Genomic DNA, 12,510 nt, shown 5'->3' with positions numbered 1-12,510 from the left:
GGGGGGGGTGTTGATGGGGAGGAGGGGGTTGATGGGGGTCGGGGGTTTGATGGGGAGAGGGGGGGTTGATGGGGAAGGGGTGTTGATGGGGATAGGGGGGTGTTGATGGGGGGGAGAGGGGGGTGTTGATGGGGGGGGAGGGGGGTGTTGATGGGGGGGATTGGGGTGTTGATGGGGAGAGGAGGGTGTGTTGATGGGGAGAGGAGGGTGTGTTGATGGGGAGAGAAGGGTGTGTTGATGGGGAGAGGAGGGTGTGTTGATGGGGAGAGGAGGGGGTGTTGATGGGGAGAGAGGGGGTGTTGATGGGGAGAGAGGGGGTGTTGATGGGGAGAGAGGGGGTGTTGATGGGGGGGGGGGTGATGCCGGGGAGAGAGGGGGGTGTTGACGGGGAGAGAGGGGGCGTTGATGGGGGAGAGGGGGGTGTTGACGGGGGGAGAGGGGGTGTTGACGGTGGGGAGGGGGGGTGTTGATGGGGGGAGAGGGGGGTGTTGATGGGGGGAGAGGGGGGTGTTGACGGGGGGAGAGGGGGGTGTTGACGGGGGGAGAGGGGGGTGTTGATGGGGGGAGTGGGGGGTGTTGACGGGGGGAGAGTGGGGTGTTGACGGGGAGAGAGGGGGCGTTGATGTGGGAGAGGGGGGTGTTGACGGGGGGAGAGGGGGTGTTGACGGTGGGGAGGGGGGGTGTTGATTGGGGAGAGGGGGTTGTTGATGGGGGGAGAGGGGGGTGTTGATGGGGGGAGAGGGGGGTGTTGACGGGGGGAGAGGGGGGTGTTGACGGGGGGAGAGGGGGGTGTTGACGGGGGGAGAGGGGGGTGTTGACGGGGGGAGAGGGGGCGTTGACGGGGAGAGAGGGGGTGTTGATGGGGGAGAGGGGGGTGTTGACGGGGGAGAGGGGGGTGTTGATGGGGGGGGTGGGAGGTGTTGATGGGGGGGAGGGGGGTGTTGATGGGTGAGAGAGGGGGTGTTGATGGGGAGAGGAGGGTGTGTTGATGGGGAGAGAGGCGGTGTTGATGGGGAGAGAGGGGGTGTTGATGGGGAGAGGGGGGGTGTTGATGGGGGGAGGGGGGGTGTTGATGGGGGGGAGGGGGGTGTTGATGGGGAGAGAGGGGGTGTTGATGGGGAGAGAGAGGGTGTTGATGGGGGGAGGGGGGGTGTTGATGGGGGGGAGGGGGGTGTTGATGGTGGGGAGGGGGGTGTTGATGGGGAGAGAGGGGGTGTTGATGGGGAGAGAGGGGGTGTTGATGGGGAGAGAGGGGGTGTTGATGGGGGGGGGGTGTTGACGGGGAGAGAGGGGGTGTTGATTGGGGGAGAGGGGGTTGTTGACGGGGAGAGAGGGGGGTGTTGACGGGGAGAGAGGGGGGTTGTTGACGGGGAGAGAGGGGGTGTTGACGGGGAGAGAGGGGGTGTTGACGGGGGGAGAGGGGGTGTTGACGGGGGGGGAGGGGGCGTGTTGATTGGGGAGAGGGGGTTGTTGACGGGGGGGAGGGGGGGTGTTGATTGGGGAGAGGGGGTTGTTGACGGGGGGAGGGGGGTGTTGATGCGGGAGGGGGTGAGGGTGGGGGGAGGGGGGTGATGATGCGAGAGGGGGTGATGATGCGGGAGGGGGTGAGGGTGGGTGATAATGCGGGAGGGGGTGAGAATGGGGTGAGGATGGGGGTTTGATGATGGGGGAGGGGGGTGATGAGGGGGGAGGGGGGTGTTGATGGGGGAGGGGGTGAGGATGGGGAGGGGGGTGAGGGTGGGGGGGTGATGATGGGGGAGGGGTTGAGGGTGTGGGAGGGGGTGAGGATGGGGAGGGGGGTGAGGGTGGGGGGGTGATGATGGGGGAGGGGGTGAGGGTGGGGGGAGGGCGGTGATGATGCAGGAGGGGGTGGGGGCGGAGGCTGATGATGGGGGAGGGGGGTGATGCGGGAGTGGGTGATGATGTGGGTCTGAGTGGAAGAGAGATTAAAGATTGGACTAAGCTGATTTGGGGTTCAGGTGTAGGGGCGAAATGTTTCTGATTCTTTGGCAACTCCCTTATCTAACTTTAACTTTCCCCATTCCCTTTGCAATAAACACCAGTGTTCCATGTGCTTTCTGAGTTGGGTACAGGGACTGCAGACTGGCCGTTAGTGATCCACATGCTGCTCTAGTCACTTGCTGTGACAGAAACCTTTTCCTGACCTTTTCCTGACTTTTTTGTTGTAGGCGGTTTCTCCGAAAACCCAATGTGGCAGAAGCGAGTGAGCAGTTTGGTAAGTGGCCGGGGATCATGGGGAGCGGATGGAGGACGATTGAGTCAGAATTTCTTTCCTGCCGCGGGATTGCTGCAAGCTTGGAAACTGCGGCCTTGGCTTCGGGAACAAGTCAGATCCTGAGGGAAATCTCACTTGTGGCAGTTGGCACTCACTCCAGAAGAGTGGGCATCAAGTGAGACATTGGGAGAGGAAGTGAATTACGAAGTATAATCGCCAACAGTTAAACATGTAAGCTCATGGGGCAAACCTTCACTCGAGTGCTTCATGTTGAAGTCTCCTGTGTTGGTGAAGGGATGGCTTGAAGGTAGGAAATAGTTGTGGAGGGTTGCTTTTCAGACTGGAGGCCTGTCACCAGCAGTGTGCTGCAAGGACCAGTGCTGGGTCCACTGCTTTTCGTCATTTATATAAATGGTTTGGATGTGAACATAGCGGGTATGGTTCATAAGTTTGCAGATGACACCAAAATTGGAGGTGTAGTGGACAGCGAAGAAGGTTACCTCCGAGTACAATGGGATCTTGATCAGATGGGCCAATGGGCTGATGGAGTTTAATTTAGATAAATGTGAGGTGATGCATTTTGGAAAAGCAAATCAGAGCAGAACTTTTACACTTAATGATAAAATCCCGGAGAGTGTTGCTGATCAAAGAGGCCTTAGAGTGCAGGGTCATGAAAGTAGAGCCACAGATAGATAAGATAGTGAAGGCAGCGTTTGGTATGCTTGCCTTATTGGTCAGCGTATGAGTCAGGATGTCATGTTATGGCTGAAATTAAATTAATTTGATGTCATGTTATGTCATGTTATTGGTTAGGTCACTGTTCAATTCTGGTCTCCCTGTTATAGGAAAGATGTTGTTAAACTTGAAAGGATTCAGAAAAGATTTACAAGGACGTTGCCAGGCTTGGAGGATTTGAGCTACAGGGAGAGGCTGAACAGGCTGGGGCTGTTTTCCCTGGAGCGTCAGAGGCTGAGGGGTGACCTTATAGAGGTTTCTAAAATCAAGAGGAATATGGATAGAGTGAGTAGCCAAGGTCTTTTCCTCAGGGTAAGGGAGTTTAAAAATAGAGAGCATAGGTTTAGGGTGAGAGGGGAAAGATTTAAAAGGGACCTGAGGGGTAATGTTTTCACATGTTTATCTATGGAATGAGCTGCCAGATGAAGTGGTGGAGGCAGATACAATTAAAACATTTAAAAGGCTTCTGGATGGGTATATGAATAGAGGGATATGGGCCAAGTGCTGGCAAATGGGACTAGATTAGTTTAGGATATCTGGTCGGCATGGACGGGTTGGCCTGAAGGCTCTGTTTCTGTGCTGTACATCTCTATGACTCAGAACTCGATTTCATTTTTGAACAATTAAATCCTTTAACATGCGAGATTATTTGCAAAAATGTTGATAATATTTGCACTGATAGCATGAGCAATCTAACACCCTTTTACATTTTCCTCGCATACATAATTTTGGGGACAGCTCCATTTCGGATAGTTTAGTGATAGTGGGATTCTTAATTTGATAGTTTCTTACTGTTTGCTGAAACCCATCAGACATAGAGGCAGAAGATTAGATTAGATCTTCTACAATGTGGAAACAGGCCCTTCGGCCCAACAAATCCACACCAACCCTCCAAAGAGTAACCCGCCCAGACCCATTCCCCTTATTTACCCGTGACTAAAGCACCTAACACTACAGGCAATTTAGCATGGCCAGTTCACCTGACCTGCACATCTTTGGACTGTGGGAGGAAACCCACGCAGACACAGGGAGAGTGTGCAAACTCCACACAGACAGTCGCCCGAGGCTGGAATTGAACCTGGGTCCCTGGCGCTGTGAGGCAGCAGTGCTAACCACTGAGCCACTATCCTGCCCTAGAAGTGGGCCATTTGGCCCATCAAGTCTGCACTACCACTCAGTGAGATCATAGCTGATCTGATCATCCTCACTTGCACTTTCCTGCCTTTTCCCCATAACCCTCGATTCCTTTACTGATTAAAGATTTGTCTCTCTCCGCCTTGAATATACTTAATAATCCAGTCTCAAGAGCCCTCTGTGTTAAAGAGCTCTGCAGATTCACAAACTTCTGAGAGAAAAACAAATTTCCTCCCCCATCTCTGTCCTAACTGGGCAACCTCTAACCAGAGTCTAGATTAGAGCGGTGCTGGAAAATCACAACAAGTCAGGCAGCATCCGCGGAGCAGGAAAATCGACGTTTCGGGCAAAAGCCCTTTATCAGGAACAGAGCCTCTAACCAGAGTTTGACCATTTTGTTTTTGGAAAGTGGAGCTCTGGATACCTTGGATTTAACAGCCAGTCCTTGTTTAAGGAGAATCCTTCCACCTATTGGTTGCTACTGGTATTACAGACTTGCCATGAGGAAAATGAAAGCAATTTAGAACAGAAAAGATTAGATTCGATTCTCTACAGTGTGGAAACAGGCCATTTGGCCCAACAAGTCCACACCGACCCTCCAAAGAGTAACCCACCCCCCCTCTGACTAACGCACCTAACAGTATGGACTATTTAGCACGGCCAATTCACCCTGACCGACACATCTTTGGACAGTGGGAGGAAACCCGAGCACCCGGAGGAAACCCACACAGACACAGGGAGAATGTGCAGACTCCACACAGACACTTTGCCCGAGGCTGGAATTGAACCTGGGACCCTGGTGCTGTGAGGCAGCAGTGCTAATCACTGAGCCGGATGTTCAGCCCATTGAACTGTTTGGGCAAGCTGCAGAGCTCGTTCAAAGAGCCAACAGTGTCACAGTGGGCCGAATGGACTCCTTCTGCAGAAATTCTTACCCCTCAGCTATTAATCTAATTCCGTTTTTTGAAAATTCTTGCCTCTACTCTGCTGCTGAAGTCCTCATGATCTTGAACTGGCCGGCACAATTCGGTGGACGAACCTGGTCCAGAGCCAGCGCAGGGAGGCTTCCGCTTGGAGATCCCACAGTTCCTCCCTCGCCTCGGGCTGAGGGTTGGCAGATGGAGTGTAATTTGGATAAATGCGAGATATTGCGTTTTGGTAGAATGAACAAGGGCAGGACCTAGACAGTTAAAAGTAGAGCCTTGGATGTGTTGTCGAACAGAGATACCTAGGGATTCAAGTTCATAATTCTTTGAAGTTTCCGTTACATAGGGTGGTGAAGAAGGCATTTGCCTCTCTTGCTCAGACCTTTGAGTATGGGAGTTTGGACGCCATGTTGAGGATGTACATGATATTGGTGAGGCCTCTTCTGGAATAGATTAGATTAGATTAGATTACTTACAGTGTGGAAACAGGCCCTTCAGCCCAACAAGTCCACACCGCCCCGCCGAAGCGCAACCCACCCAGACCCATTCCCCTACATTTACCCCTTTACCTAACACTACGGGCAATTTAGCATGGCCAATTCACCTAACCTGCACATTTTTGGACTGTGGGAGGAAACCGGAGCACCCGGAGGAAACCCACGCAGACACGGGGAGAATGTGCAAACTCCACACAGTCAGTCGCCTGAGGCAGGAATTGAACCCGGGTCTCTGGCGCTGTGAGGCAGCAGTGCTAACCACTGTGCTGCCCACTGTGTGCAGTTCTCATTGCCCTGTTATGGGAAGGTTATTATTAAATTATGGAGGGTTCGGAAAAGATTTACGAGGCTGTTGCCGGGAATGGAGGCTTTGAGTTATATGGAGAGACTGGATAAACTTTTCATTGAAGTGTCGGAGGTTGTGGGATGACCTTAATTGAGGCTTATAAAATCACGTGGGGCATAGATAAGGTGATTGGCAGGTGTCTCTTACCTAAGGTGGGCAGTTTCAAGACGAGGGGCATATCTTTAAGGTGAGAGAAGAACAATTTGAACAGGACACCAGGGGCAACTTTTTTTTTTGCACAGTGGTTCGTGTGTGGAATGAATTTCAAGAAGTAGAGGTGGTTCAATTACAGTGACAACATTTAAAAGACATTTGGATAAATACATGACGAGGAAATGTTTGGAGGCATGTGGGCTGAGTGCAGGCAGGTGGGACTAGTTTAGTTTGGGATTATGTTTGGCATGGACTGGTTGGGCCGAAGGGTCTGTTTCCGTGCTGGATGACTCTGTAACTGCCTTGGGATGCTTCCCCTGCTCCCTGTTCGCTGCCCCCTTGTTGGTGGCTATTCCAGAGACTGACCTGAGTTTCTGAAAACATTGCACATTACATTCCGCCATCTCTCCCAATTCTCGAACACAGAGAGTAAATGATTGAGGTCTTCGGATTGATCCAGGTGGCACTCCACTAATTACATCTCTCCAACTTGAGAAAGACCCGTTCGTCTTGATTCTCTACCTTCTATGTTTTAGCCAACCCTCACTCCACGATAGTATGTTACTCACAACCACCATGACCTCCTAACTTGTGCAATAACCTTTTGTGTTGTATCTTATCGAATGCCTTCTGCAAATCCAAATACACAGCATTCACTTATTTCCCCTTTACTGTCCCCATTGAATCCACACTGACCCCCGGAAGAGTATCCCACCCAAATCCACCTATCCCTGTAATTCCCCACGGCTAATCCGCTTTAGTCTGCACATCCCTGGACACTTCCAGCAATTTAGCATGGCCAATCCACCCTAACCTGCACATCTTTGGCTTGTGGGAGGAAACCGGAGCACCCGGAGGAAACCCACGCAGACACGGGGAGAATGTGCAAACTCCACACAGACACTTGCCCGAGGCTGGAATCGAACCTGGGTTGCTGGCACTGTGAGGCAGCAGCGCTAACCACTGAGCCACCTTGCTGTATCCTCAAAGCTAGCAAATTTGCCCAAGCATGACTGCCTTTTCACAAAACCAAGTTAACTCTGTTTGATTATGTTAAACCTTTCTAAATGGCCTGCTATTCCTTCATTAATAATGGACTCCAGCATTCTCCCAACAACAGATGTTAGGTTAACTGGCCTGTAGTCTCCTGCTTTCTGTCTCCCCTCCCCTTCTTGAACAAGGATATGACATTAGCCGTTTCCCAACCCACCGGAATCCATCTTGAATGCAGAGAGTTTTGGAATATTTTGACCAATGCCTCCACTATCTCAGCAACTTCCATTAAAACCCATGGGAAATGCAGGGTTACAGGGATAGGGTAGGGAGGCGAGTCTGGGTGAGATGTTCTTCTGACGGTCAGTGTGGATATAAGCCATCAGGTTCCCGTGACTTGACAGTCTTCAATCCAATTAGTTTGGTCAAATATTTCTGTCCCTTGATCTAGAGAGTGTCGCAAGACATTTCCTCCCCATGAGCATTTTGTTTATCTGTTATCTTTGGGATGTTTATAATTTCCACCGCGAAGCCTGATCGAACTTTTGGTTTCAATTAACTGCCTTTCCCTGTTACTTGTTATCAATCCCCCAGTTGCAACCACCAAGGGTCCCATATTTACTTTAGCTACTCTCTTACTTTCTAAACACTTGCAGAAGCTCTTGCTGTTTGTTTTTATGTTTCTTGCCTATTTTCTCTCACACATAGTCCACTGCTGGTTCCTAAAAATAAAATTCTGAATCCTCTGCTCTACCATTAGTTTCCGCTGACTTGTGGATATTGAGTTTTTATTTGGATACTCTGCTTTTGTTAATCATGGGCAGTTCATCCTCCTCATTGAGTCCCTCCTTTCATTGACATAAAAATCCTGATTATAAAACAAGTCGTTGAGTCATAGCGATGTACAGCACGGAAACAGACCCTTCGGTCCAACCCGTCCATGCACCAGATATCCCAACCCAATCTAGTCCCACCTGCCAGCACCCAGCCCAAACCCTTCCTATTCATATACCCATCCAAATGCCTCTTAAATGTTGCAATTGTACCAGCCTCCACCAGATCCTCTGGCAGCTCATTCCATACACGTACCACCCTCTGCGTGAAACAGTTGCCCCTTAGGTCTCTTTTATATCTTTCCCCTCTCACCCTGAACCTAAGCCCTCTAGTTCTGGACTCCCCCACCCCAGGGAAAAGACTTTGCCTATTTACCCTATCCATGCCCCTCATAATTTTGTAAACCTCTATAAGGTCACCCCTCAGCCTCCGACGCTCCAGGGAAAACAGCCCCAGCCTGTTCAGCCTCTCCCTGTAGCTCAGATCCTCCAACCCTGGCAACGTCCTCGTAAATCTTTTCTGAACCCTTTCAAGTTTCACAACATCTTTCCGATAGGAAGGAGACCGGAATTGCACGCAATATTCCGACAGCGGCCTAACCAATGTCCTGTACAGCCGCACACATGAAGTCGCTGTAACCGGGACTATATGTTGTCCTAAGATAGTGTCCAAGATAGAAGGCTGCAGGAGCGAGGGACAAGATGGAGTCACCAGTTTGGGTTCACGCTTTGTCCTACGGGGAGAAACATGTGCCCACCTTACCCAGTCTGGCTGGCATGTGACTCCAGACCCACAGCAATGTGGTTGACTCTTTGATGTGGTCTGACTTGGCTGAGCAAGCAAAGAGACCTCGGGGTGTAGGTGCATAGTTCCTTGGAAGTGGAGTGGCAGGTAGATGGGGTGGTGATGGAGGCATTGCCCACGCTTGCCTTTGTTGGTCGGTGCGTTCAGTAAATGAGTTGGGATGTCATGTTGTGGCTCACAGGACATTGGTTAGGCCACTTTTAAAGGACATCCACTGAGGGGATTTTAGTGTCACATGGGACGTTACTTCTCTCCACCCAGCCCTGGCCCTCGCCCAGTGAGCAGGATGGTCTCCCTACTATAGGAAGGATATTGTTTAACTTGAAAGGGTTCAGGAAAGGTTTATAAAGATGCTGCCACGTCTGGAGGATTTGAGCTATGGGGAGAGGCTGAACAGGCTGGGACTGTTTTCCCTGGAGCTTCAGAGGCTGAGGGGTGACCTTGTAGAGGTTTATAAAATCATGGGGGGCATGGATAGGATAAATAGACAAGGTCTTTTCTCTGGGGGTGGGGTCATCCAAAATTAGGTTTAAAGTGAGAGAGGAAGGATATAAAAGAGACCTATGAGGCAACGTTTTCACGCAGACGGTGGTGCGTGTATGGATTGAGCTGCCAGAGGATCTGGTGGAGGCTGGTACAATTGCAACATTTAAGAGGCATTTGGATGGGTATATGAATAGGAAGGGTTTGGAGGGATATGGGCTGGGTGCTGGCAGGTGGGACTAGATTGGGTTGGGATATCAGGATGAGTTGGACCGAAGGGTCTGTTTCTGTGCTGTATGAATCTATGACTCCATACGCTGCTCATTTTCAGGGCACTTAGGGACGAGGCAACACCCACATCCCATGAAAGAACGTGTTTTTTTTTTTAAATTAGTGAGAAGCCAAAGTCTCAGCTCTCTGTGGGAGGTTTATCGACCGTCTTGTGTTACAGGGCAGTTGGCCAAGGAGCTGAGGCAGGAGGAGTGCCTGCAGTATGCCGGCTTCTGTAAGCTCGCCGTCGCACGGTAAGGGGTCAATTCACATCGAGAAGAGCTGCCCATCCCCCACCCTCACCTGGTACGGTCCAGGGGCGCGGGGGGTATCTGGGCAGCACAGCCTGGAGCAGAGGAGGCTTTCGGTGTCAGGGCCAATGGGGAAGGGGAGCCTTATGGGCATAGCAGGGGGGAGACAGCAAGGGTACGGGGGAGGAGAGAGTGTGGGTACGGGGGAGGGGAGAGTGTGAGTACGGGGGAGGGGAGAGTGTGTGTACGGGGAGGAGACAGATTGGGTACGGGGGGAGATGGGAGGGAGACGGCGCGGGTACGGGGGGGGAGACGGGGCAGGTACGGGGGGGGGAGACGGGGCGGGTACGGGGGGGGGGAGACGGGGCGGGTACGGGGGGGGGGGAGACGGGGCGGGTACGGGGGGGGGGAGACGGGGCGGGTACGGGGGGGGGGAGACGGGGCGGGTACGGGGGGGGAGACGGGGCGGGTGCGGGGGGGGGGGAGACGGGGCGGGTACGGGGGGGGGGGAGACGGGGCGGGTACGGGGGGGGGGAGACGGGGCAGGGACGGGGCGGGTACGGGGGGGACGCGGGTGGGGGGGGCGAGACGGGGCCAGTACGGGGGGGAGAAGGGGCGGGTACGGGGGGGAGACGGGGCGGGTACGTGGGGGGGGGGGAGACGGGGTGGGTACGGGGGAAGGGGAGACGGCGCGGGTACGCGGGGAGACGGCGCGGGTATGGGGGGAGACGGGGCTGGTCCGGGGGGGAGACGGGGCAGGTACGGTGGGGGGGGGGGGAGACGGGGGTGAGAGAGACAGTTGGGGGGTACGGGAAGGGGAGAGAGAGTCGGGGGTACGGGAAGGGGAGAGAGAGTGTGGGTACAGGAGACAACCTGGGGATGGGGGACAGCCTGGGTACGGGGGAGGGGAGACAGTGTGGGTACGGGGGGAGAGACAGCGTGGGTATGGGGGAAGGGGAGACAGCGTGGGTACCGGGGAGGGGAGACAGCGTGGGTACGGGGGAAGGGGAGACAGTGAGTACGGGGGGAGAGACAGTGCGGGGTATGGGGAGGCGAGACAGTGGGGGTACAGGGGGGAGAGAGGCAGTGGGGGTACAGGGGGGGTACAGTGGGGGTACGGGGCGGGGAGACAGTGGAATACGGGGGGGGGGAGAGACAGTGGGGGTAGGGGGGAGACAGTGGGGGTACGGAGGGGGAGAGACAGTGGCGGTACGGGGGGGGCGACAGTGGGGATACGGTGGGTGAGACAGTGGGGATACGGTGGGTGAGACAGTGGGGATACTGGGGGTGAGACAGTGGGAGTACGGAGGGGCGAGACAGTAGGGTTGCGGGGGGGAGACAGTGGGGGTACAGGGGGCAGAGAGACAGTCGGGGTACAGGGGGGAGACAGTGGGGGGGGGAGGACAGTGGGGGTACGGGGTGGAGACAGTGGGCGTACGGGGGGAGACAGTGGGAGTACGGGGGGGCACAGTGGGGGTGCGGGAGGGGGAGACACTGGGTGTACGGAGGGGGAGAGACAGTTGGGGTACGGAGGAGGAGAGACAGTGGGGGTACAGAGGGGGGGACAGTGGGGGTACGGGGGGGGGGCAGTGGGAGTACGGAGGGGGGACAGTGGGAGTATGGGGGGGACAGTGGGGGTACGGGGGGGGGGCAGTGGGAGTACGGAGGGGGAGAGACAGTGGGGGTATGGGGGCAGGGGGGAGGGGGGAGACAGTGTGGGTCTGCCAGTCTCTCTGGATTGGGCCTGTGTGGGTGCCTGTCAGGGGCTTGGCCGTACAGACCACTCCCTTCCTGCTACACACTGCCTGGGGGTGGTCTCTCCCTCCAGCTAAGGAGGGTTTTGTGTCTCCCTGGACATTAACTGGTCCCCCCCCCCGCAGTGGGCTGGGTGGATTGCCCTTGACCGAAAGGATTTCACCTCCTTCCCCCCCCGAGGGTCACTGAGAGGGGGCGGTGTCCGGGTAATGGATGCTCCCCAGACCAGCGCTGAGCTCTGCCATGTCTCTGCAGCTTGGCTTGGGGAGATCTCCAAGTGGGAGCAGGAGGGGGGAGTTGGGGGCAGGAATGGCAGGGCCGTGCTGACTGTTGGCGTCTCTCTGCCCCGTGTCCTCAGGTGCGAGCAGACACTGTTCAATGCGGCCGGGGAGGCCCTGGCTCTGACTGATGCCGCCCGACTCTTCCTGCAGGCAGAGAAGGAGACACAGAGACTCCAGTGCCCAGGCTTCGAGGAGCACCTACAGGCCTCCACCAACTGCTACAGCTTTGCCATAAAGGTCTGCATTTGGACAGCGCCTGGCCCATCCCCCGGCAGCCGTGGCGTGCCTTTTTGTTTTAAATGTTCACACTGTTAGAACCTGGGGGCCTCACGGCAGTCAGCTGGGCACAGCAAGATCCCACAGGCAGGTCTTGGCGAAGTGACCGCAGCAGAGGGCCTGTGTCGTGGGGGTATTGGTTGAGCAATAAATATTAACCAGAGGGAGCGGTCCCGGCTCCCCTTTGAAATGGGGGTCTCCGAGTCCACATGACAGGGACCCGGGGGGGTTAACGTCAAGTGAGTCGAGAGCTCCGGGAATGGCGCCTGACTCTGATTAATGGCGTTAACCACGTTGGGAAGGTTTCAATCTGCGAGTTCTTTCCCTGACTAACGCCCACTCTCCCCCCTCCTCACCCCCTGGCTGGTCACAGGCGAGCCTCACCCCCCGACCCCTCGCTCCAGACACCACCCTGTCACCCAGAGAAAGGTCAAAAGGGAGACGCTGCCTCAGTCCGAGAAGCAGCCACCGACTGCAGTGTTCAGGCCAATGCCAAGGAATTGTAGAGAGTTGTGAACGCAGCCCAGTCCTTTACG

At 54.8% G+C, this 12,510-nt stretch overlaps 1 protein-coding gene across 2 annotated transcripts in view; it reads left to right on the top strand.

Annotated features, from left to right (window-relative positions):
• f8a (coagulation factor VIII associated) overlaps positions 1–12,510 on the top strand; it is a 161,469-nt gene that overhangs the window by 134,975 nt on the left and 13,984 nt on the right. For both annotated transcript variants that reach the window (XM_087978394.1, XM_087978395.1), the window contains exons 2-4: positions 2,190–2,236; positions 9,593–9,665; positions 11,776–11,935. In XM_087978394.1, the coding sequence (XP_087834520.1) occupies positions 2,190–2,236; positions 9,593–9,665; positions 11,776–11,935 (280 nt within the window). The remainder of the gene's footprint in view (positions 1–2,189; positions 2,237–9,592; positions 9,666–11,775; positions 11,936–12,510) is intronic.

This window comes from Chiloscyllium plagiosum, unplaced genomic scaffold (assembly GCF_037043375.1).
Source record: "Chiloscyllium plagiosum isolate Xiang-an unplaced genomic scaffold, Cpla_swu_hap1 HiC_scaffold_33, whole genome shotgun sequence".
In the NCBI taxonomy this organism is placed as follows: domain Eukaryota; kingdom Metazoa; phylum Chordata; class Chondrichthyes; order Orectolobiformes; family Hemiscylliidae; genus Chiloscyllium; species Chiloscyllium plagiosum.
Note: the sequence above shows the minus strand (reverse complement) of the source record. Positions and strands in the feature narration are given on the sequence as shown.